The 25,564-nt window shown below is 55.4% G+C and overlaps 9 protein-coding genes across 9 annotated transcripts; 1 reads left to right on the plus strand and 8 right to left on the minus strand.

Moving 5' to 3' along the window:
• Positions 1-139: 139 nt before the first annotated feature.
• Positions 140-1,476, minus strand: LMH87_006998 (uncharacterized protein; the record flags this gene model as incomplete). Its single annotated transcript, XM_056192018.1, has 6 exons — positions 140-175; positions 226-357; positions 408-1,002; positions 1,094-1,176; positions 1,244-1,325; positions 1,445-1,476. The coding sequence occupies 6 exons, from the start codon at positions 1,474-1,476 to the stop codon at positions 140-142; spliced, it is 960 nt and encodes a 319-aa protein (XP_056060279.1).
• Positions 1,477-2,010: 534 nt separating this feature from the next.
• On the minus strand, positions 2,011-4,220 carry LMH87_006999 (uncharacterized protein; the record flags this gene model as incomplete). Its single annotated transcript, XM_056192019.1, has 2 exons — positions 2,011-3,765; positions 3,825-4,220. The coding sequence occupies 2 exons, from the start codon at positions 4,218-4,220 to the stop codon at positions 2,011-2,013; spliced, it is 2,151 nt and encodes a 716-aa protein (XP_056060280.1).
• A 652-nt stretch (positions 4,221-4,872) lies between these two features.
• LMH87_007000 (uncharacterized protein) lies at positions 4,873-5,854 on the minus strand (the record flags this gene model as incomplete). Its single annotated transcript, XM_056192020.1, has 2 exons — positions 4,873-5,751; positions 5,810-5,854. 2 exons carry the CDS (start codon positions 5,852-5,854, stop codon positions 4,873-4,875), a joined length of 924 nt encoding a protein of 307 aa, XP_056060281.1.
• Positions 5,855-6,474: 620 nt separating this feature from the next.
• Positions 6,475-6,871, plus strand: LMH87_007001 (uncharacterized protein; the record flags this gene model as incomplete). The annotated part of the gene is made up of 3 exons (XM_056192023.1): positions 6,475-6,485; positions 6,568-6,651; positions 6,739-6,871. The coding sequence occupies 3 exons, from the start codon at positions 6,475-6,477 to the stop codon at positions 6,869-6,871; spliced, it is 228 nt and encodes a 75-aa protein (XP_056060282.1).
• A 332-nt stretch (positions 6,872-7,203) lies between these two features.
• Positions 7,204-8,276, minus strand: LMH87_007002 (uncharacterized protein; the record flags this gene model as incomplete). The annotated part of the gene is made up of 4 exons (XM_056192024.1): positions 7,204-7,670; positions 7,735-7,891; positions 7,965-8,018; positions 8,088-8,276. 4 exons carry the CDS (start codon positions 8,274-8,276, stop codon positions 7,204-7,206), a joined length of 867 nt encoding a protein of 288 aa, XP_056060283.1.
• A 612-nt stretch (positions 8,277-8,888) lies between these two features.
• On the minus strand, positions 8,889-10,715 carry LMH87_007003 (uncharacterized protein; the record flags this gene model as incomplete). The annotated part of the gene is made up of 1 exon (XM_056192025.1): positions 8,889-10,715. The coding sequence occupies one exon, from the start codon at positions 10,713-10,715 to the stop codon at positions 8,889-8,891; it is 1,827 nt and encodes a 608-aa protein (XP_056060284.1).
• Positions 10,716-11,805: 1,090 nt separating this feature from the next.
• On the minus strand, positions 11,806-15,101 carry LMH87_007004 (uncharacterized protein; the record flags this gene model as incomplete). The annotated part of the gene is made up of 6 exons (XM_056192026.1): positions 11,806-11,926; positions 11,991-14,444; positions 14,505-14,638; positions 14,699-14,716; positions 14,884-14,908; positions 14,971-15,101. The coding sequence occupies 6 exons, from the start codon at positions 15,099-15,101 to the stop codon at positions 11,806-11,808; spliced, it is 2,883 nt and encodes a 960-aa protein (XP_056060285.1).
• A 4,085-nt stretch (positions 15,102-19,186) lies between these two features.
• On the minus strand, positions 19,187-22,216 carry LMH87_007005 (uncharacterized protein; the record flags this gene model as incomplete). The annotated part of the gene is made up of 2 exons (XM_056192027.1): positions 19,187-21,975; positions 22,039-22,216. 2 exons carry the CDS (start codon positions 22,214-22,216, stop codon positions 19,187-19,189), a joined length of 2,967 nt encoding a protein of 988 aa, XP_056060286.1.
• A 1,508-nt stretch (positions 22,217-23,724) lies between these two features.
• LMH87_007006 (uncharacterized protein) lies at positions 23,725-25,237 on the minus strand (the record flags this gene model as incomplete). The annotated part of the gene is made up of 3 exons (XM_056192028.1): positions 23,725-23,951; positions 24,008-24,412; positions 24,472-25,237. 3 exons carry the CDS (start codon positions 25,235-25,237, stop codon positions 23,725-23,727), a joined length of 1,398 nt encoding a protein of 465 aa, XP_056060287.1.
• Between the last annotated feature and the right edge of the window lie 327 nt (positions 25,238-25,564).

Genomic DNA, 25,564 nt, shown 5'->3' on the forward strand with positions numbered 1-25,564 from the left:
ACAGAGCCGTTCAATAACTGGCCTCCAGGCCCTCAATGCCTAGTTAATAGAAACACATAGGAAATATTCACTCTCGGAGGCAGATTTCCCAGCAGACCTGCCGCCGTATATCCTTCCTTCATACGCGCCCTCCCCTTATTTAAGCAGCCTCTTCACGGCTCTTGCGGTAGTTGGCCTGAAATTGATTAGCGATGGGTCAGAGCACCATGAAAACGCAATTCATACCTCTTGCTCGGTCTGCAGCTGCTCAATCATGGGAGCAAGTTCGCTGAGAATCTCAGAGGCCTTTTTGTGGTACTCAATCTGGGCATTGACGAGCTCAGACAGGTTACGCAGAGGCTCGGGGGTATCGAGAACCTGTACTCATTAGCTTCCGGGTGTAAAGGCATATGCGCCATGCAACTCACGTTCTTCATGACGCCGACAGCCTCCTCGGTCTGAGTGACAAACTCGTCCTCGGCCTTTTCAATCTCCTCTTGGGCCTCGGGGCTAAGCTCGGGCTCCTCCTGCCCAGCAGCATTGGCCTGGCCGAGCTTGAAGGTAGTACCTTTGGCGTGGGCCTTGACCGCGTCCAGGGAGAGTCTAGACTTTTCAACATTCTTCCTGGCGCGGGTCGCGAACATGATGTTGGTGTTGAGGGTGGTGTTCCAGCCCGCGAGGAAGCGGCTCTGGATCTGCGAGTCCTGCGCAAGACGGGCCTCGCCGACGCGCTCCATGGAGAGCGCGTACTTTTCGAGGGCGGTGGCCAGAGGGTCCTCACCGGCACCGGTGTGGTTCTGGTGCAGGGTCTGGCTCGAGGCAAGACTGGCGCGGGCCATGGCATGGCTAAAGGTCTTGGGCTGGGGCTTGGCGGTCGGGGGCGCGACGAGAGCGGCCTGGGCTTCGGCGGTACTGGTGGCCGAGGACAGGAGGCTGACCTTTTCGCTGACGGTGCGGCCGAGATCCTGGAAGGTCTCCTTTACGTTCGGGGGGTAGTCGTATGCTTCGTTCTGATATTGCTGGCTGCGATTGGGGGGGAGCAACGTCACGGTTAGCGGCGCGGACAAGTAGAGCGTGACTAGTGCCTGTGCAGCAATGGGGGTGCAGCACTCACGTAACAGTGAGCATCTTCTGGTGAGCCTGCTTGAGGGCATCGACCTTCTTCTCGAGGTCGATGTAGTCGGCGGGCAGCTGAGTCTGTGTTGCGCCAACGGGTTAACGGGCTGCGTCGTCGCAAGAGCCATCCGGAAATTGCCTTTCTCACCTTGTCATCGGACTGGCCAAACTGCTCCTTGGTGTACTGAAAGGTGCGCGACGCAAACGGCGTGATCGACGCACCAAAGTCGCTGCAGAGCGCAAGCAAGACATGATGGTTAGCTAGAGCTCGACCCTGATTGTCAACGTGGGGGGAGTAGGAGGAAGCTTGTGCAGCCGGGCGGCGGCCGCGACGGCTTCGGCGACATACGAGAGACCCTTGCCAAACTTGGAAAAATCCATCTTGAGCGATTGGGAGTATTGGTCAACAGGAACCGGGTAAAAAAGCGTATAGATGGTAATGCAGAAAGTCCACGAAGGGGGAAAGACTTGACAAGGTGTATGTTCGCACTAACGGTCTTCGATGAAGGGACAGCGTCACAAGCGAAATGGCGCGCAGCCTGATCCACCCAGGGGTTTCCACAGCGGCCACACAGCGACCGCAGACACAAACACAGCGCCCCGGAGCAACCAAGGAACAGCGGGCTGACAGGCCGTCCACCCTGGAAGCTATCAGCTCCACTACCTCTGGTATCAGCAGCTTCTGGCCGCGGCAGCTTTCGTCACCAACACGTGACGCATGACGTCCGTTTCGCGGCGATCACTCAACTTCAAAATGAGCTGCAATTTGCAATTACACGCAGGGTATCTCGGTGAATATTAAGATGCAATTTCGATCTGTTGAAAACTCCAACCTCTCCCCGGAAAAGCAGGGGGAAAAGTGACAAAAGATGATCCCATAGTCCTTGAACGCCGCCCAATGAATGTATGCTTTCCCTAATCTACAATATGCTTGTTGTCAGCCCAGCTCGGCTGCACACTACGACACACGGACTCGTACTGCTCCAGCTTTGGCTGGCGCCCGCACAAGCCCAGTGTTGTCCAGAACATGGTCCAGTTGGAGTCCGAGAGCTTGATGGTGCCGACGGACCGTTCAAAATACCACTTGTTGACGGGGTTGTTTTTTCGGCTCCGCCAGCAGACGCCCTCGGGAAAACAGTCGCGCACCATGGCGTTGAAGACAATGTCGGCCACGCCGCCGCTGCCCTGCCGAGACTTCAACACGGCAAACTTGTCGAGGTACGGCACGTACAGTCCCTGGTCGTAGGCTTCCTGGTCGGTCACGCCCTCCGGCTTCTCCCACGTGAGGATGGCGCCGCCATCGTATTCGCCTGCGATGATGATCCCGGCGAGGTTGTCGTTGACGCGGTGCAGATAGTCTTCGACATCGAGCTTACGTCCAAAGGAATCGTCAATGAGATGTACCAACCGCGGCAGATCGACATTGTGATCTGTCAGTCGGCAGCGTGGTGCGCCTGGCTTTGGTGGTCGCCAAGGGTTCTCTCGTGGATCCGGATAGATGGTCAACGGCATACCTCGCTTCACCATTGTGGCTGCAGTAGAATCTCTCGGATCTACTCTGTAGCCACCGTCTTGAATTCGTTGGAGCGGCAAGGATGACGAATACATTGGTTTGTCCGTCAATAGGTTGTGAAGAATTGGATTGTGCTTTTTGCGCGTAGTAACCATGCCATCGAAGCCCAATTGACCCTCCTCCATCTTGATCGACCGTGGCTCCGAGTAAATCGGGCTCGTGTTTGCAGCGGCAAAGGGTGTGGTGATGAGAGCAGACGATGACGGCGGCAGGATGGACAGCGTCTCTTTTGCCAGGGCCAGATTCGAAACGTGATTGTTTGTAGTTGGTTTGCCGCTGGGACTTCCTGTCGCTGGCGATCCCTCTGGTCCCAAGAGTTGCGCACGCAGCCTGTCGTACTCTTGCTCCAGGTTGATGAAGCGATGGCACACGCCCACACCGCGGCCAGAGGTCGGCGTGCCGCCCAGCGCATCCAGCAAGATGACTCGCTCCACGGAAGCAATCTTTTCCGGTCGCCAAATATTCTTGCTGTTCCCGCTCGCATCTGGAAGAGGGGGCTTGTCGAACTGAAGGCCGGACAGGAAAGCCGTCAACGCCAGCACTGTTTGCTCCGCGCCGGCAGGCCTGGCAGCGGATAGTTCATCTCGAGCAGACATGGATGGGACAACAGGAATAAGTCCGCGCTGGAAAGCGCGCTTCAAAAGGCCGCGGTCACTGACTTTGATTGAGTTGCAATAGGCCGAGGGCTGCTGCGCGTCCGACGCTTGCCCGAGAAAGATGTCGCTTATCACCTTGGCACCAGGCTTGCCAAAGTTGTCGACAGCTTCACAAAGTCGCAGTGCTTCGGTGTCAAAGACCTGGCGGTTGCTATCCCCGGTGCAGTCAATGACTACAGCACTCAAAAGGCCCAATGCCCGCAGCTGCGCGATGGTCTTGGCGATGCCGTCCACCGTGCTCTGGACAAGATGCTGTGGATCGCGCAGCATAATGATGGCGATATTGACAGGTCCGGGAACAGTGCAAGTGCTGGTAGATTTTTGACTGTCCGGTGCTGTCTCTGATGCCTCTTTATCAGGTTGGTTGGCGGTGTACTTTTGCAGATAGCCTTTGGCGTCCCGTCTTGTGGCCGTTGACTCTAGCACAGAGACAATGACATCCTATTTATTTGTCAGTTTGCTGTTGCATGATACAATTATGAGAGATGAATGATGCCTACTCTTTCCAGGGCTCGCTTTTTAACTCGGGCCACAGATGATGAGGACATGGGCCTCGCCGCCTCGGCGGTGGCCGTAGTCGTCGTCGCAGCCGCGGCGAGCGGTTTAATCGTGGCTTGCTTTGCCATGGTATGCGCGAAGCGTCTCTGCTCTCCCACAGAGCGTACGCTCGCCATTGACATTCCAGGGCCGCAGCCCGATGCCGCCTTTTTTCCCACAGTTGCCCAGGTCATGATGATGCTTGCGAGGCGGTGACCGGGGGGTTTCCGGCCGGGGGCGAAGTGAGACGGGGGATGGGAGTGACACAGTAATATTTTTGTCGGGCTTGGGACAAAGACGAGCTTACGCTTGGCTGCGGCCAGCTTTGTTGGAAAGGGGGGGCCTTGGTCGTCTCTCATGCGGTTGTGAATATGAAAGATGTCCCCGGTGTCTGTGTTGGCCCGGAAAGAGAGATGGCAACGAGCTCGGACACAGGACCCAGACCCAGAAGCAGAAAATGGCTGGCGTTTCTTTGGTATAAGTCGGGTGGGATGACTCAAGGCCGCCCGGCTTTTTATCCAGTGCCGTGCGTTGTGCTTCAGTGGACTCTCAGTGGGCTTTTCAGTGGGCTTTGCGTTGTCTCTGGTGGTTCTGGTGGCTCTTCAGCGCCCTGAAGATGACGGAGAAGGCGTTCGCTGCCGAGGCGTGCCGATCTAGCTCCGAAGATGTGAGGTGCAACGGTACAGATTAGATAGGCTCAGATTGTGCACTTTATCAGAATGTGGCTTCGGGTCGGTTGAATTTATCAAGGCACGCGGACCGCGATTTATAGCCATGCCCCGGCTGCGTACATTTGTCTGCACTGCAACTGAGGCATTATATGCACTGTGCTGGGCCAATTCCACACAGTGACAGACTGCCCATCACACTGCTACCTCATGCATGCAGTCACTCTTGTGAGCCGCTCACCAAGACCTATAATGGAAAATATATGCATGCCAATAATGCTTCTCTAAAATCTCTCATTTACTTCTTGTCATTCTCTCATTATACATCAGATCCCTCTCAGCATCATTCATCATTCTCAAACCTGAGGCCAGCCTCCTGGCGTACCGTACCATAGATGCCCGCAATGTCGCCCGATGCACCGGCATGCTCCTTGAGCTTCGCCAGATGCGCATCCGCTGTCTCGACATTCTGCACCCTCGTGCCCGCGGCCTCCGCGAGCGCCTTGGCGTGCCTCGCGTCCTTGCGCGCGAGGTCCACGGCCCAGAGCGGCTCCTCGCGCCTGTGGTAGTCGCCCGTGAGCATGCGCGTGCTGTACGCCGCGTACGGGCCCGGGAAGAGCGCCGAGACGAGGTCGTGGATGGGCTGCGTGCCTAGCCCGGACTTTTCCGCCAGGACGTGCGCCTCGGCCAGCTGCTCGACCATGTTGAGCACAAACGTGTTGCCAATCACCTTGAGCGTCGTCGCCTTGCCGTACGGCGCGTCCGTCAGGTCAATCTCGGCCCGCGCCGTCACGCCCTGGAACCACGGCCGCGCGCGCTCCACGCTCGCCGCCGGGCCCGCGAGCACGGCGATGAGCTGCCCGGCCTCGGCGGCGGCCGGCGCGCCAAAGACGGGCGCGGCGACAAACTCGGCGCCCGCGGCGAGGAGCTTGTCGGCCGTCGCCTGCGTCGAGTCGGGGTGGATGGTGGAGCACTCGACAAAGAGCTTGCCCTTGACGTCGGCCTGCAGCAGCGTCGCCACCGTCTCGGCGACAGCCTCGTCGTTGGAGATGCAGGTGAAGATGACGTCGGCCTTGGCCACGGCGTCGACCAGCGATTCAACCACTTCCGTCTTGCCGGCGGAGAGCTTTTGGCTCAGGTCAATGGCACGCTGCTTGGAGCGGTTGTAGATGAGAAGCGGGGAGTCAAGGTTGCCTTTTTCAACAATGTTCTTGCACATGGCCTGAATGGCATCTTGTTAGAACGAAACATTGTGATCCAAGGTACGTGGAAATACTTACACGGCCCATGTTGCCAAGGCCAATCCAGAGTAACGTTGGCGCCATGGTTGCTATTCTATTCGTGTGATGTACTATACGTTGCGTATTGCGTTTGCGTAGCTTGTAGAGATGCCGAGCTCGCCGATGAAGCACACAGGGCGAGTCCTTCAATTCTTTTTCAAAACGATGTGATGGAAGACGCCGTTTATATAGCTTCCCCAACTTCGGGATCAGACGGCATCTACATGCCCAAGCGATTTGTAAGTGATTTCATAGCGCACGATAGTTTCCGGATTAGCGACCATCGCCCGACTTGCAGCCCACTTAATGCAACCACCCATCATGGCCATCCTCGGGGTCGGTGATAAGGCGAGGCGCGAAGTGGCCATGCAACCCCTTTGAGATCCCGCAATATCCGCATGTATACAAGTCATCGATATAGATCAATTTTCTTAGCAAAATACACCTTTCCATCTCTATTTTATCAGCGTCGGTCACCACTTGCCAGGTGTGTTGAGCTCATTACATGTGATGACTAAGCTCCTGAGCTCCGTCACTGGCGACCCGCGGCTGGCCTACGTAGCTCCCGCCAAATAGCAGGCAGCATCACCAAATCTCCAAACGTGAAGCCGCCTCACCACACACAGCCAGACCTTCTCAGAAGCTCGTTTCATAGATACATCAAAATGGCGCAAGGGTAAGTCCCACTGATACCACGCGCCCTTGCACGGCTCGTACCGCCATTTCCAGACCCCGAAGCTAAATGAATTGCCCTCCAGGTACTCTGTCTTCATCGGCCTCTTCGTCATCCTGGCCATGTGCGCCGCGGCATGGTTCCTATCCCCCAAGGGTGAGAACCGAGTGTATGTTTTCTGCTCTTCCCCCCGGCCGTCCACGACTCCCGGTCCGTCCTCCTCATCACCTGCTAACCCGCCGTTGGGATATTACAGACTCTGGCGCTCGTCCCTCATCCTGGCCATCGTCAGCTGCTACCTCATGTGGGCAATCACATTCTTGGCGCAACTGCATCCCCTGATCCGACCGAAGCGACACGATCTGCGAGAACAATTCCTGGACCACTAGGAAGGACAGTCGGCGTAGACGGGTTTGATGGCGGCGATCGATAGACGACGAGCGAGTACAGGGAGAAGAAGAAGCGGCAGGGAGCATGTCGTTTCGTGTATGACTACAAATGCAAACCACTGGAAGAGCTTTTTTTCATTTTTATGGGCGTTTAATCAAGTTTAAGGTTTTCTTCGAGCAAGGATGGAAAGCAGGGCAAGAGAGCCAGTTAGCATATTGCAATGTCCTTACCGCAAAAGAGAGGGAGACTTGTAGGCATGAATTCATTACAATTATTTTACACTGTCGGCTATCATGGGTCTCTGTATTATATGCAAACCCTTCCTTCATTGTCATCCGACAGCCAATCGTCCCGCCCAGTCCGTCACATATGTAACCATGGTCCAGAGCGCCTTGGTGTCCGCGGCCATGCTCGCGTCCACCGATATCGAGTCGACATCGTTGAGACCTACGGCAATCAGCACCAGGTGCGCGACCGACCAGCGGGCGGCCGCGCCGATGAGTGCCAGCAGGCACGCGACGTAGTACCGGCAGTCGATTAGGATGCGCAGCGCCTCGACGTTATTCGCGACGACGGCCCAACCGAGCGACCTCGCGGCCGCAGGCACGTCGTAGTCCCAGATGACGAGCAGTATAGGGAACAGCTTGGTCGACGAGGACACAAGCAGCGCCGTCGACACCGAGTTGGGCCGCCGATACCGCGGTAGGATGCCCAGCGCAACGAGCGGCGACAACGACGAGGAGACGAGGAAGCGTATGGCGATGTGGAAGGCGATGGTCGAAAGCGTGCAGAGCATGACTGTGTGGGTATGGGTCAGGAGGTTGGCCGATTTCAGGAACATGTACAGTGTTGTGCTTCTTACGGAAGAAAAAATATTGAATCACAATGGGCTGCTGCGCGAGCTTGCCCAGGTTGCTCTCGCCGGGGCCGCCCCCGGGCAGGCCTTGGTTCTCGATGCGCGCCCAGGTCAGGTAGACGTCAAACAGCAGCAGCAAGGTGCCGAGTCGAACAATCGAAGGCTACAGGATTCCCCTCTCTGTTAGCTTCTTGTATCTCTCCTTCTCTCGCGCCAGTTATAATTCCAGAACATACATCGAATCGGTCGCCATCGCGCATTAGCGTATTGTGTAGTAAATGTCGATAGACCTAGAGAAAGCTCTTGTCAGTATTCCACCCTCCCTCCGTCAGAGCAACGGCTGCTGAGGTAGGGCATACCTGCGGCTTTATGAGAACCAGGTCGATAAATATCACGACAAAGTCATGCTCGACGTACTTGTCGCAGAAGCGCCCGCACTTGCGACACACCGTGAGTCGGATGTTGTGGCCGCTCGCCTTATCACCCGCGCCCGAGTATTGCGTCCATAGCGTCTTGACCGGGTGCCGGCACTCGATGCAAATCGGCATGGCTGGCCTGGTTCCTTTCCTTATGAATGCTGCAGGTATTATGTTGCCCAGTCCCCCCCTTTTTTCCGTCGACAGAATGGTTGGTCACGTTGGGGGTTTGTCGGTGTTGCGGCGCGCAACGAGGTCCGGTCCCCTTGGGCTCGAAATTCCAGGAGCTCGAAGGAGCTTCCCGCGCACGCAGCGCCATCTGCCAGATCGCGCCCCACCAAACGCTTCAGCACCGTCCCTACTGTATTTGAGGATGGGCAAAAGGTAAATGTATGTAAATCTACGTCTTTATAAAGCAATGTCTTTGATGAGATGATTCGATTGTCTAATGAAAGAAGAAATACAGAATAAATATGCCCGTAACGCTGCGCTGGAGCTGCATGGTGTGTTGTGCTCAGCAGGCGGATGCTTTCATGTGCCGTCTTGCCATCAAAACGCCTTGTCCAAGATGAAGGAAAAGGGATCAGAAAATTCCCCAGGAAGAAACAGTAACGAGGAAACGGCAAATCAACCAAAAACTGCATGAGAGTTATACTTTTTGGTGGCTAACAAGAATATTCTTGGGTATCATTTCCTCTCGCGCTCAACCAAACATTTTGCCTCTGGTAGCGACCGACCGACCGCCTAGTCTTCTTTCTTCCCTTTGCCGCCGCCGCCGCCACTACTTCTCATCGTAGCGCCACCAATGCCCGGGTTATGGCTACTTGTGCCACTGATTGTCAGTGGCTCGATGAGGCTGCCGACGGGCTCATGGTGGAAGCGGCCGTCATCGCTACCCGTGTCTGTGAGCTCAATCAAGTCACTGTCCATAGTGGCAGCACCCTTGGACCGCGGTCGCATGAGCGGCGTAGTGGGCCGCTTTGCCAGTGCTCCGCGCAGCCAGGTTTCAACGGCCGCGGCGGCCCTATCCAACCCCGTGCCTTGCTTGTTGAGCGCGGCGGCATCCTGGCGACCTTCTACAAAGGAGCTGCCAGCAATGGGGCTGTTGCCAGCCTTGAATCCGAAGTGAGCGATCTCGGAATCCATGATTGACATGGATGGGAGCTGATCGATGTTCAACCCGGGAAAGTGTTTATTAGCCCAGGCATTCAGAGAGTCCTTGTCGGGTCCTGGCGCTCGAATGCTGCGTCCCATGGTTCCGACTCCACCAGGTCTTCGCATCCAGGCCGGTCTGTTCTCTGCTGCCTCGCTGCCTCCTCTGCTTCGCGACGAGACTGGTGTCAAAGACAACTGCGGTTGGCTTCCCAGCGAACTCTGCCGTCGTGTCGGGTGGTTTTCCGAAGGCCCAGGCATACCAGTCGACAAGTCTGAACTCTGTCGAGGGGTGGACAATGCCGACAGGATGCTTTTCTTCCGGCGAGGGGGAAAGTAGCCCATCGATTGACGAGAGACTCGCCCAATCTCCACGGGTGTCTGAAAGGACTCTATTTGGACCCATCGGACATGAGTCCATGGTTTGTTGTCTTGTCCAATCTGCCGCGCGTCACTCTCGCCGATGTCTGATAGTGAGCTAAAGTACTCGTCGTGCTCCGGTTGCGGTCTATTGGTAGGCGCCGGCGATGGCGCAAGTAGGTCTGTTTGCTGCGTAGTTGTGGAGGCCAGGGGCTCGCAGGGACGACCACGTATTTCGCAGGCATCAACGGGCAAGGTAAGCCATTTCCGTGTTTGGATGCTATCGCGCGACCACAGTCCGTTTGCTTTCCGAAAGACGTCCTCGCGGCATTGATATCGCAAAATGATACCTGCGTACGTATCGTTTCGTTGCACATGGTGAATATAGACCAAGTAGTCATCCGGTGGCTGTTCTGTCGTATCAACCTCATCTGAATTGCGTCGCTTGTGTCGTCCGCTCGCATCCAGGCCGCCATTGACGCCATCGTGGCTCTCCAGGACGCTTGCTGTCTTGGCTGCTCGCAGTGCAGCATGCCGTTCAGCAAGCGACCCTGCGGCCACGTCTGCCAGGCTTGGAGCAGGTTCTGGACCCCAAGATGCCAGCCCTCTGTTGCTGCCGGCTCGTCTACGTCCTTGGGTGCCAGCTGGGATTCTCCCATTCGGTGACCTCGAGCCGTAGGAGCTTCCCAGGCTTCTCCGGTCCTTGGGCCCGGAACCTAGGATGGACGTAGCAAATCCCTGGACAGAGGACCAGCTCTGCGTCAGCGAGTCGCCGAGGAACTGGCCAATGTTGGCATTGCTGCCGCTCGCGGCGCCGCCGTAGCCTGCACTGGCACGGCCGTCCTGATGCTGCGATTGGGGCTGCGACGCCGACGCCTCAAAGGCCGAGAGCAGGCCACCGCCGCCAGTGGAACCCGCGACGTCGTCATTGTCGTTGTTATTGTCGTCTATGCTGATGAGGCGGCGATTACGTGGTCGTACAGCGCCGCCAGAGCCAGCAGCCGGCCCCGCGGCTAGCCCTGACGACGACCTCGCCGAATAGCCCGGTCGGCCAGTCATGCTAACCGCAGACGTGTCGGCGACGGCAGCTCGCGGCTCAACTGGTGGCTTTGCATCCGTGAATCGGGTGTTTCGGAGGGAGAGAATGCTGTAGTCGGGGAAGGGGTGCCAGTCGCTTGGCTGTGTCGTAGGAAGAGCTTCGCTGGCGTTTAGCTCGGTCGCAGTGACGTGCTGGCTGGTCACAGGTGGCTAGGCTGCAAGGACTCCCAAACACACCAGGAACTGAGGCGTCAGTACTGTAGGCCACGATGCTGTGATTTCGAAATACTGCTGGAAACAAGAAAGCAGATGGCTATCATTGGATGAACCAAAATTTTAAAATCGCCTTGGTGATTCGTCGAGCCGCTGAGGAGGGGTTCAACTGTTAAGCTTTGGGTCTAGAATGTCAGAAGCCCGGCGGAGGGATGCATGTAAGCTTCAAAGGGCAGAAGCAGCTAATCTTAGTAGCCAGCGCCCGTGTCAAAGGGCTTTGGCTTTGAACAGTTCGGTGTTTGGAGGCTGGGGCGAGCCAATGCGCCTGGAGCCTCCTTTGGCGGGTGGGCCTCGGGCGGAACAGGACACTTTGTGCCTCTAATCTCTCCAGCCCACTCCGGGTTTCAGTGGGCTCGGCCGCTACGCCAGAGGGCAGCCAGCCGGTCTTGGCGCTCTGACAGGCGATTCGGTCCGCTGCCAGCTTGTCCCGGTCGTGCCATTCGCAGTAGTCCATCTGGGCCAAAAACCGATCTCGCAAACATTCAAACGCAGGCTGTTGCAACTGCTCGATTGCTTCATCAGCTTCTTGTCTGTAGAGATCAGCTGTCTCAAGCAACAGTCGGATCGCCCCACTCCACGATAGTGCATAGGTATGAAGCTCGACCCCTTTCATTGTACGTGCCGTGACTGCCTAACTTATAATAAACTGTTTTACCTCATGAACTGCGATTCCCAGCAATTTGCTCTTTTTTTTCTCAAGATGCTACGTCCTTATATTCCCTGGTCATAATAAACGCCATTCAGCCGGACATGTATCGTTACAAAATACCCAAGCTAGCCCAACTGCAATTTCAAAAAAACAAAAAAATTCGTCCCTTCAGCTGCCCTTCACGGGGGCCTACTGCATCCTCTCGTTGTTATTAGTGGTTTGGTTGCCAAGATTCGGGGGGATATTGTTGTTGCCAAGCGCATCTAGGTTCAACTGGCTTGGGTCGCCCTGAATGCCAAAGAATTGAAACCTGTTGCTTGGTTAGCTCCGTATATGCATAGACGTATCAAGATAAATCAATAAATAAAACTCACCAATCTTCAACGTTGAGCGTAGTTGGCACGGGCTGTCCTGCAGCTGAACCTGTGCTCCAACTATCCGGGCTTTGTCCTTGTCCATCCTGTCCTGAAGGATCAAAGTTGTTCTGCCACATGTTGGCATGCGTAGCAAAGCCTGGGACGGGCATGATGCCGTTGCCGTTGCTGTTGCCTTGGCCACTGCTACGGTGCTGGAACTGCGGCGGAGGTACACCGCCCGGCACCTGTCCCATTCCGCTAGGATCAATGCTTTGATGCGTTTGCGATGGCGAAATGTTCGGAATGCCGGTGCTGTCTGGAAACAATTGATCGGGCTGGAAGTTTTCCCAGAGCGACTGCGAGATGTTTGGCGAATTTCTAGTAACAAGATATAGGTCGGGAGGTGTAGCCGGGACGGAAAAGGATGGGTTGAACGGAGTCGCAGGCCGCGTCTGTGGTCGCGAGCTGGTACCTCCCATGAAGGTATCATTCGCTGGCCGCTGTGTAGGTGACAAGCTCGCCTGGTTGCCGCCAGGACCTCCATCCGTCTTATTTACAGCACTCGGGGTCTGTGGGCGGGATCGTTCGTAGGACTCCTGTGGTGTCGGTGCATTTGCTGTAAAGTCCATGGCCATATCGTCAAATTTGCGTTTGCTTGGATCTTGCTGCTGCTGCTGCTGCTGCTGTTGATGCTGCTGCTGCTGCTGCTGATGATGTTGCTGCTGTTGCGCCTGCTGCTGCGCCTGCTGCTGCTGCTGCTGTTGCGCCTGCTGCTGCTGCTGCTGTTGCGCCTGCTGCTGCTGTGCCTTACTATGCGCATCCAGTTGAGACATGCTTTGCTGCATTTTGCGGTGGCGTTTGCCAGCCGCTTTTTGCAGGCGCTCTTCAAGCACCTTGTTACCGATGATGGACTCAAACAGTGTGTACACCATTTTACCCACTAGCCAGACTCTGGAGACTTCTTTCATTGCTTGCATGCAGCTTCGGAGTCGATCATGAGTTACCTGTTGGATAGATGGGACAGGCGATCGCATCTGGTAGACGTGCATTATCAATGCAGAGAACAGACTGTAAACGATGAAGGCCGGACAATATCGAAGCTGATCATGAGCCGCGAGGTTCTCGACGATTGAAGTGATCATGGCCGCAGCCTGGAATGCAATGTTTCTTGATGGGTATGGCGAGTCATCCAAGGTTCTGGGTCCGCCATTCGGAGGCATATGTGCTCTGTGCAAGAGGCAAAGTGTTGTATAGTAGTTGGAATGCAGCAGAGCAGACCAGAAGTGATGTCGGGGCATTTCCCAGTAGACAATCTTGGGACAATTCTGTAGCCAGTCTGCCAGAGCCATATCGCTGTGGGTAAGATCAATGGCATTTCGCTGTCGACCCTTGGATGCAACGGAGTACTGTTGCGACAACACCAAGCCCATGATTTCACACAGCTTAACGTATTGAAGGAAGAATTGCACGTGAATTTGGTCAGGTGCAAACTCGGGGTTGCTGCCAGACTCATCCTCAATGAAGTCATCCTCTGTCAGCATCTCGACATCAGAATCGTCCAGGTTGATTCCAACGGGTCGGCCGAGAGCAACTGCGACAGAGCGATCGCGAGTGAACAACGTCCACCAAATTCGTTTCCACAAACGCTTGTCGGATTTGCTCAGCTGCGACTGCTCGACCGAGCGATGCATGCCAGATCCTTGAGCAACAATTGTGGCAACGCGACTCCAGTAAAAGACGTTCTTGGTCACGTCTTCAGGGCCTTCCCAGTACCAGCCCATGAGCAGGACGGACTGTACAATCGTAACGCGGTCGTCTTCGTAGTTGGCATCATACAGAGCTTTGGCGCGCTTGTAGAAAGTCAGGGCAGCCGGGGTAGTCGAGCCGTTGGCATCCATCAGCTGCTGATTGCTGCAGACACGAGTGCCCGCAAGCAAGACTGCCTGGAGTAACAGCAGTGAGGGTGGGTTCTTTGGGTCGCGATACTGCTTCATGAAACGAGCTCTATTGACGACAGGAACAATGGGATGGACCCATTTGAAGTACGAATCAATGAGTTCGTCGCACAGAGATCGGGGAGGGAGCAAAAAGGCTCCCCTCTGGTGCAAGATGTCAATCTCGACATTGTCGAGTTCGGTTAGTCTGGCACGGGAGCCTCGGACATTTTCAGGAAGAGGATAGTGTACGACATCGGCGGAACCTTGTCGGTCATGAACGAGAAGAGTGAGGTTCGAAGACTCGCCCAAGTATGCAACACGGCCAGCCTCGGTGATGGGTGCACGGGTGAATTTGGGCTTCATGACCATGTTCAAGTACGTGCCGGTATCAATGTCCTGTTTGCGTGACTGTGCCTCCGTCAGGAGAGTCAAGGGGGTTCCTTCTATCGAGTGCGATACTGTCGGCGGCTGTGGGTATGTGGCAGAGCTAATGGATGTTCCGGTCTGTGATCGTTCATCTCCGTCACCTCGGTCACTGGAAGGTATTAGGTCAGGTCAGGAAGCAAGGAGGCTGATGATGCGGATAGAAACACACCTGTCTGAATCTTTACCAGTTTGGCCAGCGTTGCTCTGTGCCTTCTTTCGCTTCGGCGTGGGGATACGGCATTCAATCTGAAATGCGACACAGTTGGTGCAAGGCACGCCGAGACTGGCGGCATCGCAACGAACCTGAGGGCAAGATTAGTATGGGGCAGCTTGTGACAATTGGGGGCAGCGGAATCAACATACTTTTCTTGCATGGCAAGTCTATTGGCAGGATAACAGGAGAAAAAGTCAGCAGTCAAGCATATGAGAGAGTGGTGTAGCGTGATAAGGCGCGCCGCCGGCGCGGACCCAGAGATGCCTCGGCACGAGGAGCTGTTGCAGGGCTCGGGCAGCGGAGATGGGGGAACGTTGGAGCTCCAGGCACATACCTCACATGCACGGGATGCACGTTGTCTATATCGGGTAGGGCTGATCAGTAGGACGCTCCGATGATGTTTGAATTCAACGTTTCTTACCTTCTGAAACTGATCGCGTTGGCAGCCGCGACGGCAGCCGCGTTGGCAGCAGCGTTAGAATTGCCACCAGGTGACGATTTTGTCGGCGACTGGCCATTCTGGGCACCGTCGCCCGACATGTCAACGTCCATGGCTGCGGTCGGGGGCCGGCGACGATAATTATATATCAAAAATCCGATTTACAAAGGGTGTTTTGATCGGGACTGTTCGAGAAAAGGAGTGCGCACGCAGGCGAGAATCCCAAGAGAGCGAACAGAGCTGACAGATTGGAGGGCGGGGGGATGCGCTGGGGGGGCGAATGCGCAACGACTGCAAAAGAGAGGCGTGCGGAGCAAAGGCAGCTCAAGCCACTGGCCAGTGCACGGCGCTCTAGCGTGTGCGGGGGGCAAGGTCCAAGAGGGCTGCAAAGGCTGCCAGACGGCGAGGCAGCCGGTCGCAATATTTGGCGGCGGCGCACACCAATGAGATTGCGCGCAGCAGCTGGTCTGGAGAGGGGACCTGAAAAAATGCGCAGGCCGGGGCAGCGAGGGTCGTGGCTGCTGTCGCGGGATGAATCTGAGGTGCGGGGGATGGCGAGATTAAATCCAGTAGCAAGTCGCGGCGGAAACCCGGCGATGTTTAGAGAAACGAGGCCAAGCTCCGGACGTGACTACTGAGTACTGCCGGATCTTTCAACGACGGCGGCGCGCAGCTTGGTAACTTGACGGGGTGGATACTGCGCTCTTGGACGAGGTTCCGCAATCGTGGGGTGGGTGTCGTAGCTAATTTGCGTGCGGCACCGGGGTAGAGTAATGAATCGTTTCGATGACGGCGAGCGTACCGGGGCGGCACTTGAAAGATCTGTCAAAGATGACTTCGATGGCGAGTTTGATGATGGTGAATGGCGGTTTCAGTCTCCGTTTATCCTCGATGCGCATAAAATTGGCCATGGACCGTCAGAGAGACCAGGCAGCGGAGCTGGGGCCAGCTGGCAGCCAGCTAGTTTCGGCAGCCACGGCGTTTGCACACTAGTTAGGGAGGGACTGCGAAATAAAAGCGGCACCAGGTTCCAGTCTGCAGGCGAGATTTGCTCCCCCAGCCCGACAGGCCAACGGTGTTAATAATCCGAGCACCGTGAATCGACTGCCAGCAGCACGCACTCTCCGCATGTAGAGAGGGCAGGGTAGGGCAGTGGGTTGGTCGTCGAAGAAAGGAACGTCAGGTTCCGGACAGAAACAGTGCCAATTCTGAAACGGAACAGCAAAAGAAGAAAAAACAAGAGACAAAGACGGCGGAAGAAGGGAATCCATCAAACGGCCCAAGACAACCGGGGCCGAGTCCTACATATACTATTTCGACAGCGGCATTCGAATCACCAACGAACCTCGCCAGTCGACGTACTGGTAAAAATAGCTCCAAACAGGCTTGCCAAAGCGACGAACAACGACCGGGCAGGACAGGAGCAGAATGACCATCCCGGCCGAAGTCACCCGACACCCCCAGCTTTGGCGTGTCTTGGACTGCGGAGAAAGGGCAGCGCCATCGACGGCTGGGTTGGAGAAAACGGGATGGGGGATCTGAGGGTGGTGGTGTGTGCCACGACCTGCGACTCGCCTCGAGCAAAATCCGGGGGAGCAGACCAGTGCATAACGAGAATGGCGCCACAGGCTCCTCTGGTCGGCGCAGTCAGGGGCACGACACACGAGCGAGAAAGTGCGTGGGCATCTCGACGACGACGTACAAAAACCCTGCAATCTACGTGGGTAGGTGGGCATCCGAGAAACATCCCCCTCCTCTGGATGATGTCAATGCTCCTTGCCTATTTTCCCCAGTCATCATTTGGAATAATTCCTGTGTCATGATGCTAACCCTGGCAGACTTGCCTGCAGCTTCTCTTCCTCTGTCAACCGCTTCCTTGTCTGTCTGGCTTTTGGCGGGCTCGGAGCCGACAAGACACGCAACCCTGTGCAGCTAAACTAACCCCAGCGACGATGTTAGTGACGAAAGCAGCGGCTTGTCAACGACCGGGCCAAGCCTATTTCACGCCACCACCACACACTTGTGCCAAACTAGGAACAAGGGCTGCCACCCCAGACTCTAGCTCTAGTGGGAATGGGGCCGTTGGCGAGATTATGGCACCGACACTCCTGACATGTGAACTAGTGAGGCTCATCAAGGTGTGGTGGCCTGGCACCGATGGGCATCTTTGCTTGTCGACCATATCGCACCCCAAGCTCTAGAAAAACTCAGAGGCCACCAGTGCCGATAGCACGGGCTAGGTACAGATCCGTTCGGGCCCCAGACCTGGCAAATCTGCAAGAACTCGGGCCCAGTTCATCTTCTCGACCCATGAACTTCCATGCCCTGCTCGTCTGCGGCTCGCCGCACCGCAGCGCCCGTTCTCGGCTGAGCAAGTCCAATATCCACACCGCTGGTGGAGAGCTGCATTTCTCCAACTTTTTTCCTCCCACTACAGGGGAGGGGCGGAGACTGATGAACACTGGGCTGGGGCTCGGCCGCCGCTGGGTATTGCCATCAAAAAACATCAGCAGAAAAAAAAAAGCATGGTTCGTGGTGCCCACGGTTGGCCGGCGGCGCGCGTCCTCTAACCTTACCCATTGAGAGGGGGGGCCCAGCTCTGTGCCTGACATATATTGAGCATGGAATGCGCGTGATCTGGGGCCGTCATGGTTTTCTTCGAGTCAGCAAAAACAATTACGTGCGCAAGCGGGAGCGGAGAATGTCGCAAAACAACTGGGCTCCTTCTGGAAAGTAGACAGATGATGAGCCCAGCGGGACGAGCCAGCCACACCGAACGATCTAAACCAGGGCAGCATCTGCGACGTCGGCGATTTTTGTCCTTCTCCAAGACAGCACTACAGAAGCCGGTGTTCTCTCCTGTCTCGCCCGTGGCCACCATTTTGGGGGGAGCATGTGTCTGTCCCTGGAAGACGAAAAAGAAGGTGGTGTGCAAGTCAGGCACCAAGGTGTAGCTTCACATGCTTCTCGGACTTTTTTTCTGAGCGGCCTTTGTGTCACCATCACGGCGCCCGGTTTTAATCTATGCGCGACAAGTCTTCTTTCAGCGTGTGCGTTTTTTTTTTCTGCACTGGACTGGGTGTTATTTCCTTGACTGGGTGAATTGCGCTTCATGACGTCGTCAACGGACATCTTTTTCACTTAACAACAGTCATCCGCCGAAGAGTGTTCGAAGGGAGAGGACATGGTCACCGGCGACCTGAACGGGATTCTCCGTGCTTTGCGTCCGAGCCTGTTGCCCCCTGGCCATGCACGTACGCGCTCTAACTTATTATTGTGTCTTTCTCGCTGTCTCGCGCATATTTCCGTCTTTTTTCATTTCTCTCTCCTGGATGCTTAGAGCGGCGACGCGGCCTTGCTACCTATCACAGCAGCAGGGGGGGGCGCCGCGGCGGTGATCGGCAGCCCGTCCGCCATCACCATCACAATTATGGGTTCCTAGTGCCAACCTTGCTCGACAAAGAAACCAAGACCGTTTTTTTTTTTTTGCTCTGCCCGTGTCTGCTCACCTCGTGTCTGACTTTTTTACCCAGAGTTGATCGCCCAGTAGTTTACTAGACTAGCTCGTCTTGATACATTCCAGCAGAGTCCCGCCCCTGGTCATTTCACACTTTTTCCGTCGTGTCATTCTTACATCTCTTGAGCCGAGTCCCGCGAAAGTACACACACACACCCCTCCCAGGGAGGGGGGAGGTATCCCGCGATGCTACCCGTCGTCGTCTTGTCGTGTTGTCGTTTGTTTGCCGACGTATGAAACCAACACGTTGATATGATCGACGGGATGTGCTACCAGCATCTTGTGGTTTGACATGTTTGGCTTTTTTTTTCTTTTTATATCTGGGGGGCAGCGCTAGAACGGATGGAAGGAACCCATGGACCTTCGTTTGCATTCCAAATTTTGTGTTTCGGTTTTCGGTGGCCCAGCCCTGCCCCGGTGTCTGGGAAACTAATACCATGCAGAGCGTTATAGCCCCAAGACATAATCTCCCGAGTCATGTCATTCATACCGCGGAAACTTTGCGGCTTCCCGGTCTCATGTGACAAATATAGTGTTATCATTCATGCAATGGTGTATCTGCTACCATGTAAATCTTGGTTACAATGGAAACATCTAATTTTCTGCTACGTGCCTCCTGATCCCATTTCATCCCAAAATACATCATTATAGGATATCAATTTTTTCCCTTATATACTATTATTAGTTCTTCTTCTTGTTGCTCTTCTTGGCAGAGGCATGGCCGTTGGAGCCTGCCGTCTTGGCTGGCGTCTCAGGTACTTGGGCTTGTCCCTTGACGTGGTCACCGACCTGGACACCCGAGACAAACAACGCACTTACAGCCTCCAGGGCGGCAACAAAGACGCACAGCAAGCTGGCAATGGCAAAGTGGCTGATCGTCGAGCCAATCTCGAGCCATGAGCCCTCGTCCTTGACGACCCAGAAGAAGTAGAGAGTGAGGATGTCGCTGATGGCCATGACAATCATGAAGAGCGCCGATGGCGCGACGCCGAGGCGAATGTTGAGCACGCCCAGATTGGCCGAGATGAGCGCAAAGGGCACCATGAGCTTGAAGATGAGAAGCGCGCCCTGCGAAAAGGGGTCAAAGACGGGCAGCAGGCGGTTGACGCTGTCCAGGCTAAAGGACGAGATGGAGGCAACGTTGCCGGTGCTGAAAAAGGCCGACTGGAGCAGGGCGAGGAAGAAGAGCGCGATGCGGGCGTCAGAGAGTCGCAGTGCGCGGAATTGCAAGCCGTCCCGCTCAATCTTGGCCGCGTCCTTGGTGTTGGGCGAGGATCGCCGAGAGACCTCGACAGAGTATTCGAGACGGACCCAGGCGACTAGCGTGATGCAGAAAGCCACGTAAAACAGACCCTCGTATGAAATGGTCAAAATGACAAAGGTGGGTGAGCAGGTCAGGAAAATCAGCATCAGGCGATGCATATAGTTGCTGTTGGGCTGCAGTCGGTGCGCAAAGGGCATCAACAACGAGAGGATCAAAACTGTCCATCCGACTACCTGGTTGCCGACAGGAAGACCCGTCTTTGCGGCAAGCGAGAGTGCGCTTGAACGAGTCACAACCATGGCCAGAATGGTCAAGCCAATCTGCGCCCCCATCAAGGTGCGGCTCAGAGGGTTGCTCAAGCTCTTGCTGCCGGCAGCGGGCTTGCTAAAATCAGACAAGACTGTATCTTCAAATGACAGATACAAGACACCAATGATGACCATGGAAACGCCACCAGCTAGGATCAAGGGAACATTATCCGTCTTGTTAGCAGGAAGCAGGGTAAATGTACTCATGACGAGACAAGACAAGATCCAGGTGGCACACAGAGTCGCGTTCTTTTGGAGAAAGGAGATGCCATACAGCAAGGGCCAGAGGGCACCGAGGACATAGAGCCCGGTAAAGACTTCGCGGTGAATGTAGCCGAGCGCGAGACCCTCGATAACACCGACGTAGATGACGACGTAGAGGCCAAAGCTAAGCATGGCGCTCGCAGACTTGATGTGGGAAAAGAGAATTTTGCGTCCCTCGGCAAGGCTCTGGCGGCAGGCAAAGACTTCTTCCCAGAAGACGACGGGGAAGATGGCGTAGAGATAGTACGTCATGGAGGACTGGGAGATGATGAATGAGGCGTACAAGGTGACCAGCACCGATGAGAAAAATACAAGGCCAATGGCAGAGCGCTGGGGCTTGAACTTTTGGCCCACGACAAAGAGATCAACAACGGTGGTGATGGCGTACGCCATCCAGCCCAGGTAACCGATGGTGATGAGCGCGCGCAGGAACAGCCAATCGTAGGTCTGGAGATAGCGCAGACCCTGAAGTGTGACTTTGATCAAGGCATCCGTCTCCTCGATGGCCTCTTCGTACTTTTGGCTCTCAATGAGAGCCTTGATCGCATTAATGCGCTGGTCAGGACTGGCATTCTCATCGTTGAAGGGGCTGTAGGGACGGAACCGAAGCTCGGTTGCCATCTTCTTGGTTTCCTTGACACGGTACATTTCCAAAATGCCTTGGGCATTGACAAGCGATGCTTCGGCCTTTTCCTTGTTTGTGGCGGCAAGGTAGGAGAGCGGGAGCTCACCGACAGAGTTGGCAGGGAAGTCTAGACCAGTTAAATGGGCCATGAGCGCAGCGATATCTGCTTGGGAAACATCGTGGCGACGGATCTGATCGAAACCCCAGTCTGCGGAAAATTCGTCGTGGCCGGGCGCAACAGTGTTGGCGTGCTTCTCCGGACCAGCGACACCAGAGCCCCAAGCCACCAAAGGCGTGCGAGTGTTGTCGGGATGGCCGTCTCCGTGGCTACCCCAGTCGCTCATACCATGGTCAGCCGTAAAAATGTAGGCAGTCCTGTCGTCACCGTAGAATTTGTCAATGAGTTCAGTCATTTCCTTGACACCTTGGTCGACAACCTGGATGTTGTGAAGGTATTCCTTGGAGTACGGGCGATAAGAATGTCCGGTGGTATCGATACCAAGGAGGTGGAGGAAGAAGACAATCTTGTCCTGTCGCAGCGCCGTATCTAGTTCTTTGTTGGTCGCTGCCTCGGCAAAGAAATCCCTGACATGGTCAAACACCCAGTAATCCAGGATGGTGGCGTCTTTGGAAAAATCCTCGAGCTCGGCTTCGTAGGCAAAGGCGTCTACTCGGCCAGGAACTGCGCCAGTCTCGAACATGGGGACAATATCGGGGCTTCCCCAGCTCCAAGTATGACGACTGCGGTTGAAGACGCTGTCAAAGTGGACAGGGTTCATCTTCCAGCCAGTTGCGACAGCCGAGACGTCCTCGTACAAGCCGGCGATCAATGCGACATGGCCAGGACGAGACTCAGTAGGCACGCGGGTGTGAGACACGCCAAAGGTACCCTCGTTGAGGACTTTGGAGCGGATAAATGGAGCGAGTGGTCGAGGAACGAGGTCGGCTTCGGTCTGGGGGTAGGGTTCGGGGAAGGACTGGAAGGCCTTGTCTGCACGCAGACCATCACCTGTCGAACAAGATCGAGGTTAGCTCCCAATTGAGTCGCGCATAGGGCAGAGAGTCGCCGTACCAACAAAAAGGACCAGTCTATCGGCAGGAGCCTTGACGGAGGGCGCGCGCTCTACGCCATGGAGGCGCATGCCTGTGACGATTGGGCTGACAAAGTAAATGTCAAAGATGGAATAGATGTAGGCCAGATGAAAGATGATGGCAACGGCTAAGAAGCCGAAGCGAGAAAAAGCCGCCATTTTGTGCGACAGTATTATTCAAAATGACTGAGATAAACGAGTGTATGTGTATATGTCGAAATTCGTTCGCGTTGTAGCTCGCTCAAAGTGTCTATTTGTTGGACTAGGAGAAAGCACCTTGATAAACTCGACAGGCTGGCTTCTGGTGGCTTGGCGCTGGGGCGCTGCAAAGGAACGGCAGATGGAAATAAAAAAGTCCAGAAAAGGAAAAGCAGCCGAATGGGGAATAGACTACACAGGCACCATGGCAGGATGGCGACGCTCGGCAGTGCAGAGTTGTGATGCAACTCCGTCAAGCAAAAGTGGCAGCTCGGGGCCAGATGTGGTTTACGGAAAGGAGCGCGGCGCGCCAGTCGCGCAGTGGCGTGCTACAGCGGGCAGCGGCCGCGGCGGAGGCGGCGGGCCGGCCATTGGCAGTGCGTTGGCTAACAGATTCAGCGTGATTGACAGGCCACAGTGGCTCCTGTCAGGGGCTCTGCATGCTAACTCTCAAGTGGGCTAGGTACCGTAAGGTACCTACCTTTTTTAAGGGGTCCACCGCGGACGGGGCGGAGCGAGACTGCCTGGAACAAGCAACAAGGTAACGATGCCGCCCAAAGTCCCCAAATTTGCCCTGTGAGGCTGCAATTGAGATGCCCATAAATTTCAATCAAGCCAACTGCCAGAAACTGAATCAATTTGAGCGGGAGGCGCAAATCAGGTATTGCAGCAATGGCCCATGCCAGACTGGGTAGCATGCGACTTACTGGCTTAGAAGGTATCTAAAACTAGCAACGGCAAATCTACCCATGATAGACACCAATGAGTGCTGTCCGGCTTCGCCACGTTGCCGCGTGTCTTCAACCGCTTTTGGTCCATCACTTTTATTTATGGCCATCTGTCCTTTACCGCTAGCATTACTGATATGTGTTTTCGCTTTGGAAACTAGGAAAGTAAACGATGCATTAACCGAACAACATACCAGCTGCATACGTACAAGTAGCAAGCCTGGCTGTTGAGGAGGTTACCTTACACATTGAAACGGCAGCCACAAATTATACCTTGTTTCTGCAATGCCAACAAGAAGGAAAGGCGAGGCCACTTTACACCATAATCATCAAACCACTGCGACACATCGCATTTCGACAGCCAACTGCCTGTGAGTCCAGTGCTTCTATCCTTGCTTTTTGTCTAGGGTAGGTAGACGACCAAGACATGCATGCCGCCATCACAGCGACGCGTCGCGGCGAAGAAGAAGCGCGATGAACAGGCTGTACACCAAGTTTCAAACCATGTTCAGCTGTCTGACGTGCCACAGCATATTGCGGCCTGCCAGAGAGCCCAAGGTAGTCACCACGCACCGCAGAGATGACAGTTGCTGTCGTAGCCGACAGGCATTCATTCATATCCAGTCATATCTTTGTAATCATGAAAATCATAGAGCTTCCTATCCCAATGCTAGAAATAAACGACCCAAACCAAACGCCACGGGGGTATCAATCCAAACCAATGCCACTGTGCTGCCTGTTCTAGTCGTCCGCCTCCACTGGTCTATCCCTCAATGCCTTGACCACCTTGCTGTAAAAATTGGCCACCTGCGGTCTCCTAAACTCAATCTCCTCGCGGAGATAATTCGGTAGGCGGGCAATCAAGTCGGCGTCGCGATCAGATTGAAGCTGCGGGTTGTATTTGACGGACGAGTCCTCATAGCGGACGGTAGAGCTACTGCCAGCAATACCAAGCTTAAAGTGGAGAGCTGGGAACCATGTTAGCATTCACGTCTGGGTGACGCCTCAAGCGCAGAGCACTCACTGCCGTTGCGTCCGGTCTGGATGCAGTCAAAAATATCCTCGGTGCCGTCCTGCTTCATGCCTTGGATGATGAGACCCGTCAGGTCTGCATATAGGTCTTCCTTTGCGTGGGCAGCATGGACCATTTCCGATTGACCTGTCCAGGCTTTTGCTGCGCTGCCCTTGATCGCACTGCCGGGAACGCCAGTGCCGGGAGCAGCTCGACTGGCAGCGAGCTTGGCGTTGAGGGCCTTGTTTTGACGGTCAGCGTCAGCAAGCGAGCTTGTCAGCTCCTTGACTCTGCTGGCGAGGTCCTGCGCATTGCTTTGGCTATCTTGGAGCTGCAGGCGCAGCGAATCGGCATCGCCCGACACCTGCCTTTGAGCGGCCAGCTCTTCTTTGAGCTTCGCGATGAGTTTGTTTGCAGCTGATGCTTTGTTAGTGCATTCTGAGCATGGAAATATTGATTGACTGCCGGGAACTTACTCGCTGCATTCTCATCAGCCTGCCTGCGTAGCTTCTCGTAGTTTCGTTCAGCGCTCTGGACACCCACCTCTCGAAGCTCAGTGTAGCGTCCCTCGAGATTTTCGTACTTTCGCGTCATTTCGCGTAAGCGGCGTTCCAGTGAGGCATTATCTCCTTGAGTACTCTGCGATCGGCTGGTCGGACGGACCGGAGGCAAGGTTGGCGCGGCCGCTTGCCGGCTTGTATGCATTGCTATTTCCTCCTCTTCCTCGTTTTGCCCAACCACGTCCACCATTTCCATGTCGTCATCCTCTTCCAGCTCTGCTGCAGCTTCCACTGGGTAGTGACGAGCTGCATGCCGGGGCGACGAGGATGCGTAGCGCTTCGTTGTCGCGACACTGTGCTTAACAGGTCGCGAATCTTCGAGTCGCTGCTTTTTGCGGCCTTGCTTTGATTGATGCGATAACAGCATGCTATCGTCGTCGAAATCTTCATCGTGAATCGGGCGAGCCGGTTTCTCGTCTCTGCTCTTATGCGACGGCCTTGTCGTGTTGAGGTTGCTCTTGTCCGTGAGCGGCCGTCGGCCAGGTGATAGTCGGCGCGGGGCTTTTCTGTCTATTGATCCTGCCACTTTCGGTGCGAGCTTCGTGATTCGGTTGGATCCCATGCTTCTCGCGACCGAGCCCTGTCTCTTGCGAGGGTAGCTCTCCATGCCTCCCAGGTCCGAATCCGAATCGGATGCTACCTGGTTCGCGAAGCGCCCCGCAGCGCGTATCCGGGTCGCCATTGCGCTGCCGCGTGCTTCTGCCGGAGTGAGTAAGGTACGAATAGCGTGTAAATATGTATATTATACAAAAAGTCGTGGCGTACGGGCGCGCCAGCAAACAATGAGGGCAGCAAATAAAATGCGATCGCGACACAGTGATATGGTGCGGAACGAGATATCTAGGTTTCCTGTTTTGGTTCGATGTAAACAAAATGCTGGGGTGGGTCTAGTGCGGCGACTTGGGCCTTAGTCAGCTGGCCAAATCGCCTACTGGCTGCCTGTGGCCCTGTACCCGTCCCCTTGTCCAGCCCGCCAGCGAGGTGGCGTGCATGCCGAGGCTACCAATGT

The sequence above is a fragment of the Akanthomyces muscarius genome, chromosome 1 (assembly GCF_028009165.1).
Source record: "Akanthomyces muscarius strain Ve6 chromosome 1, whole genome shotgun sequence".
Lineage (NCBI taxonomy): Eukaryota > Fungi > Ascomycota > Sordariomycetes > Hypocreales > Cordycipitaceae > Akanthomyces > Akanthomyces muscarius.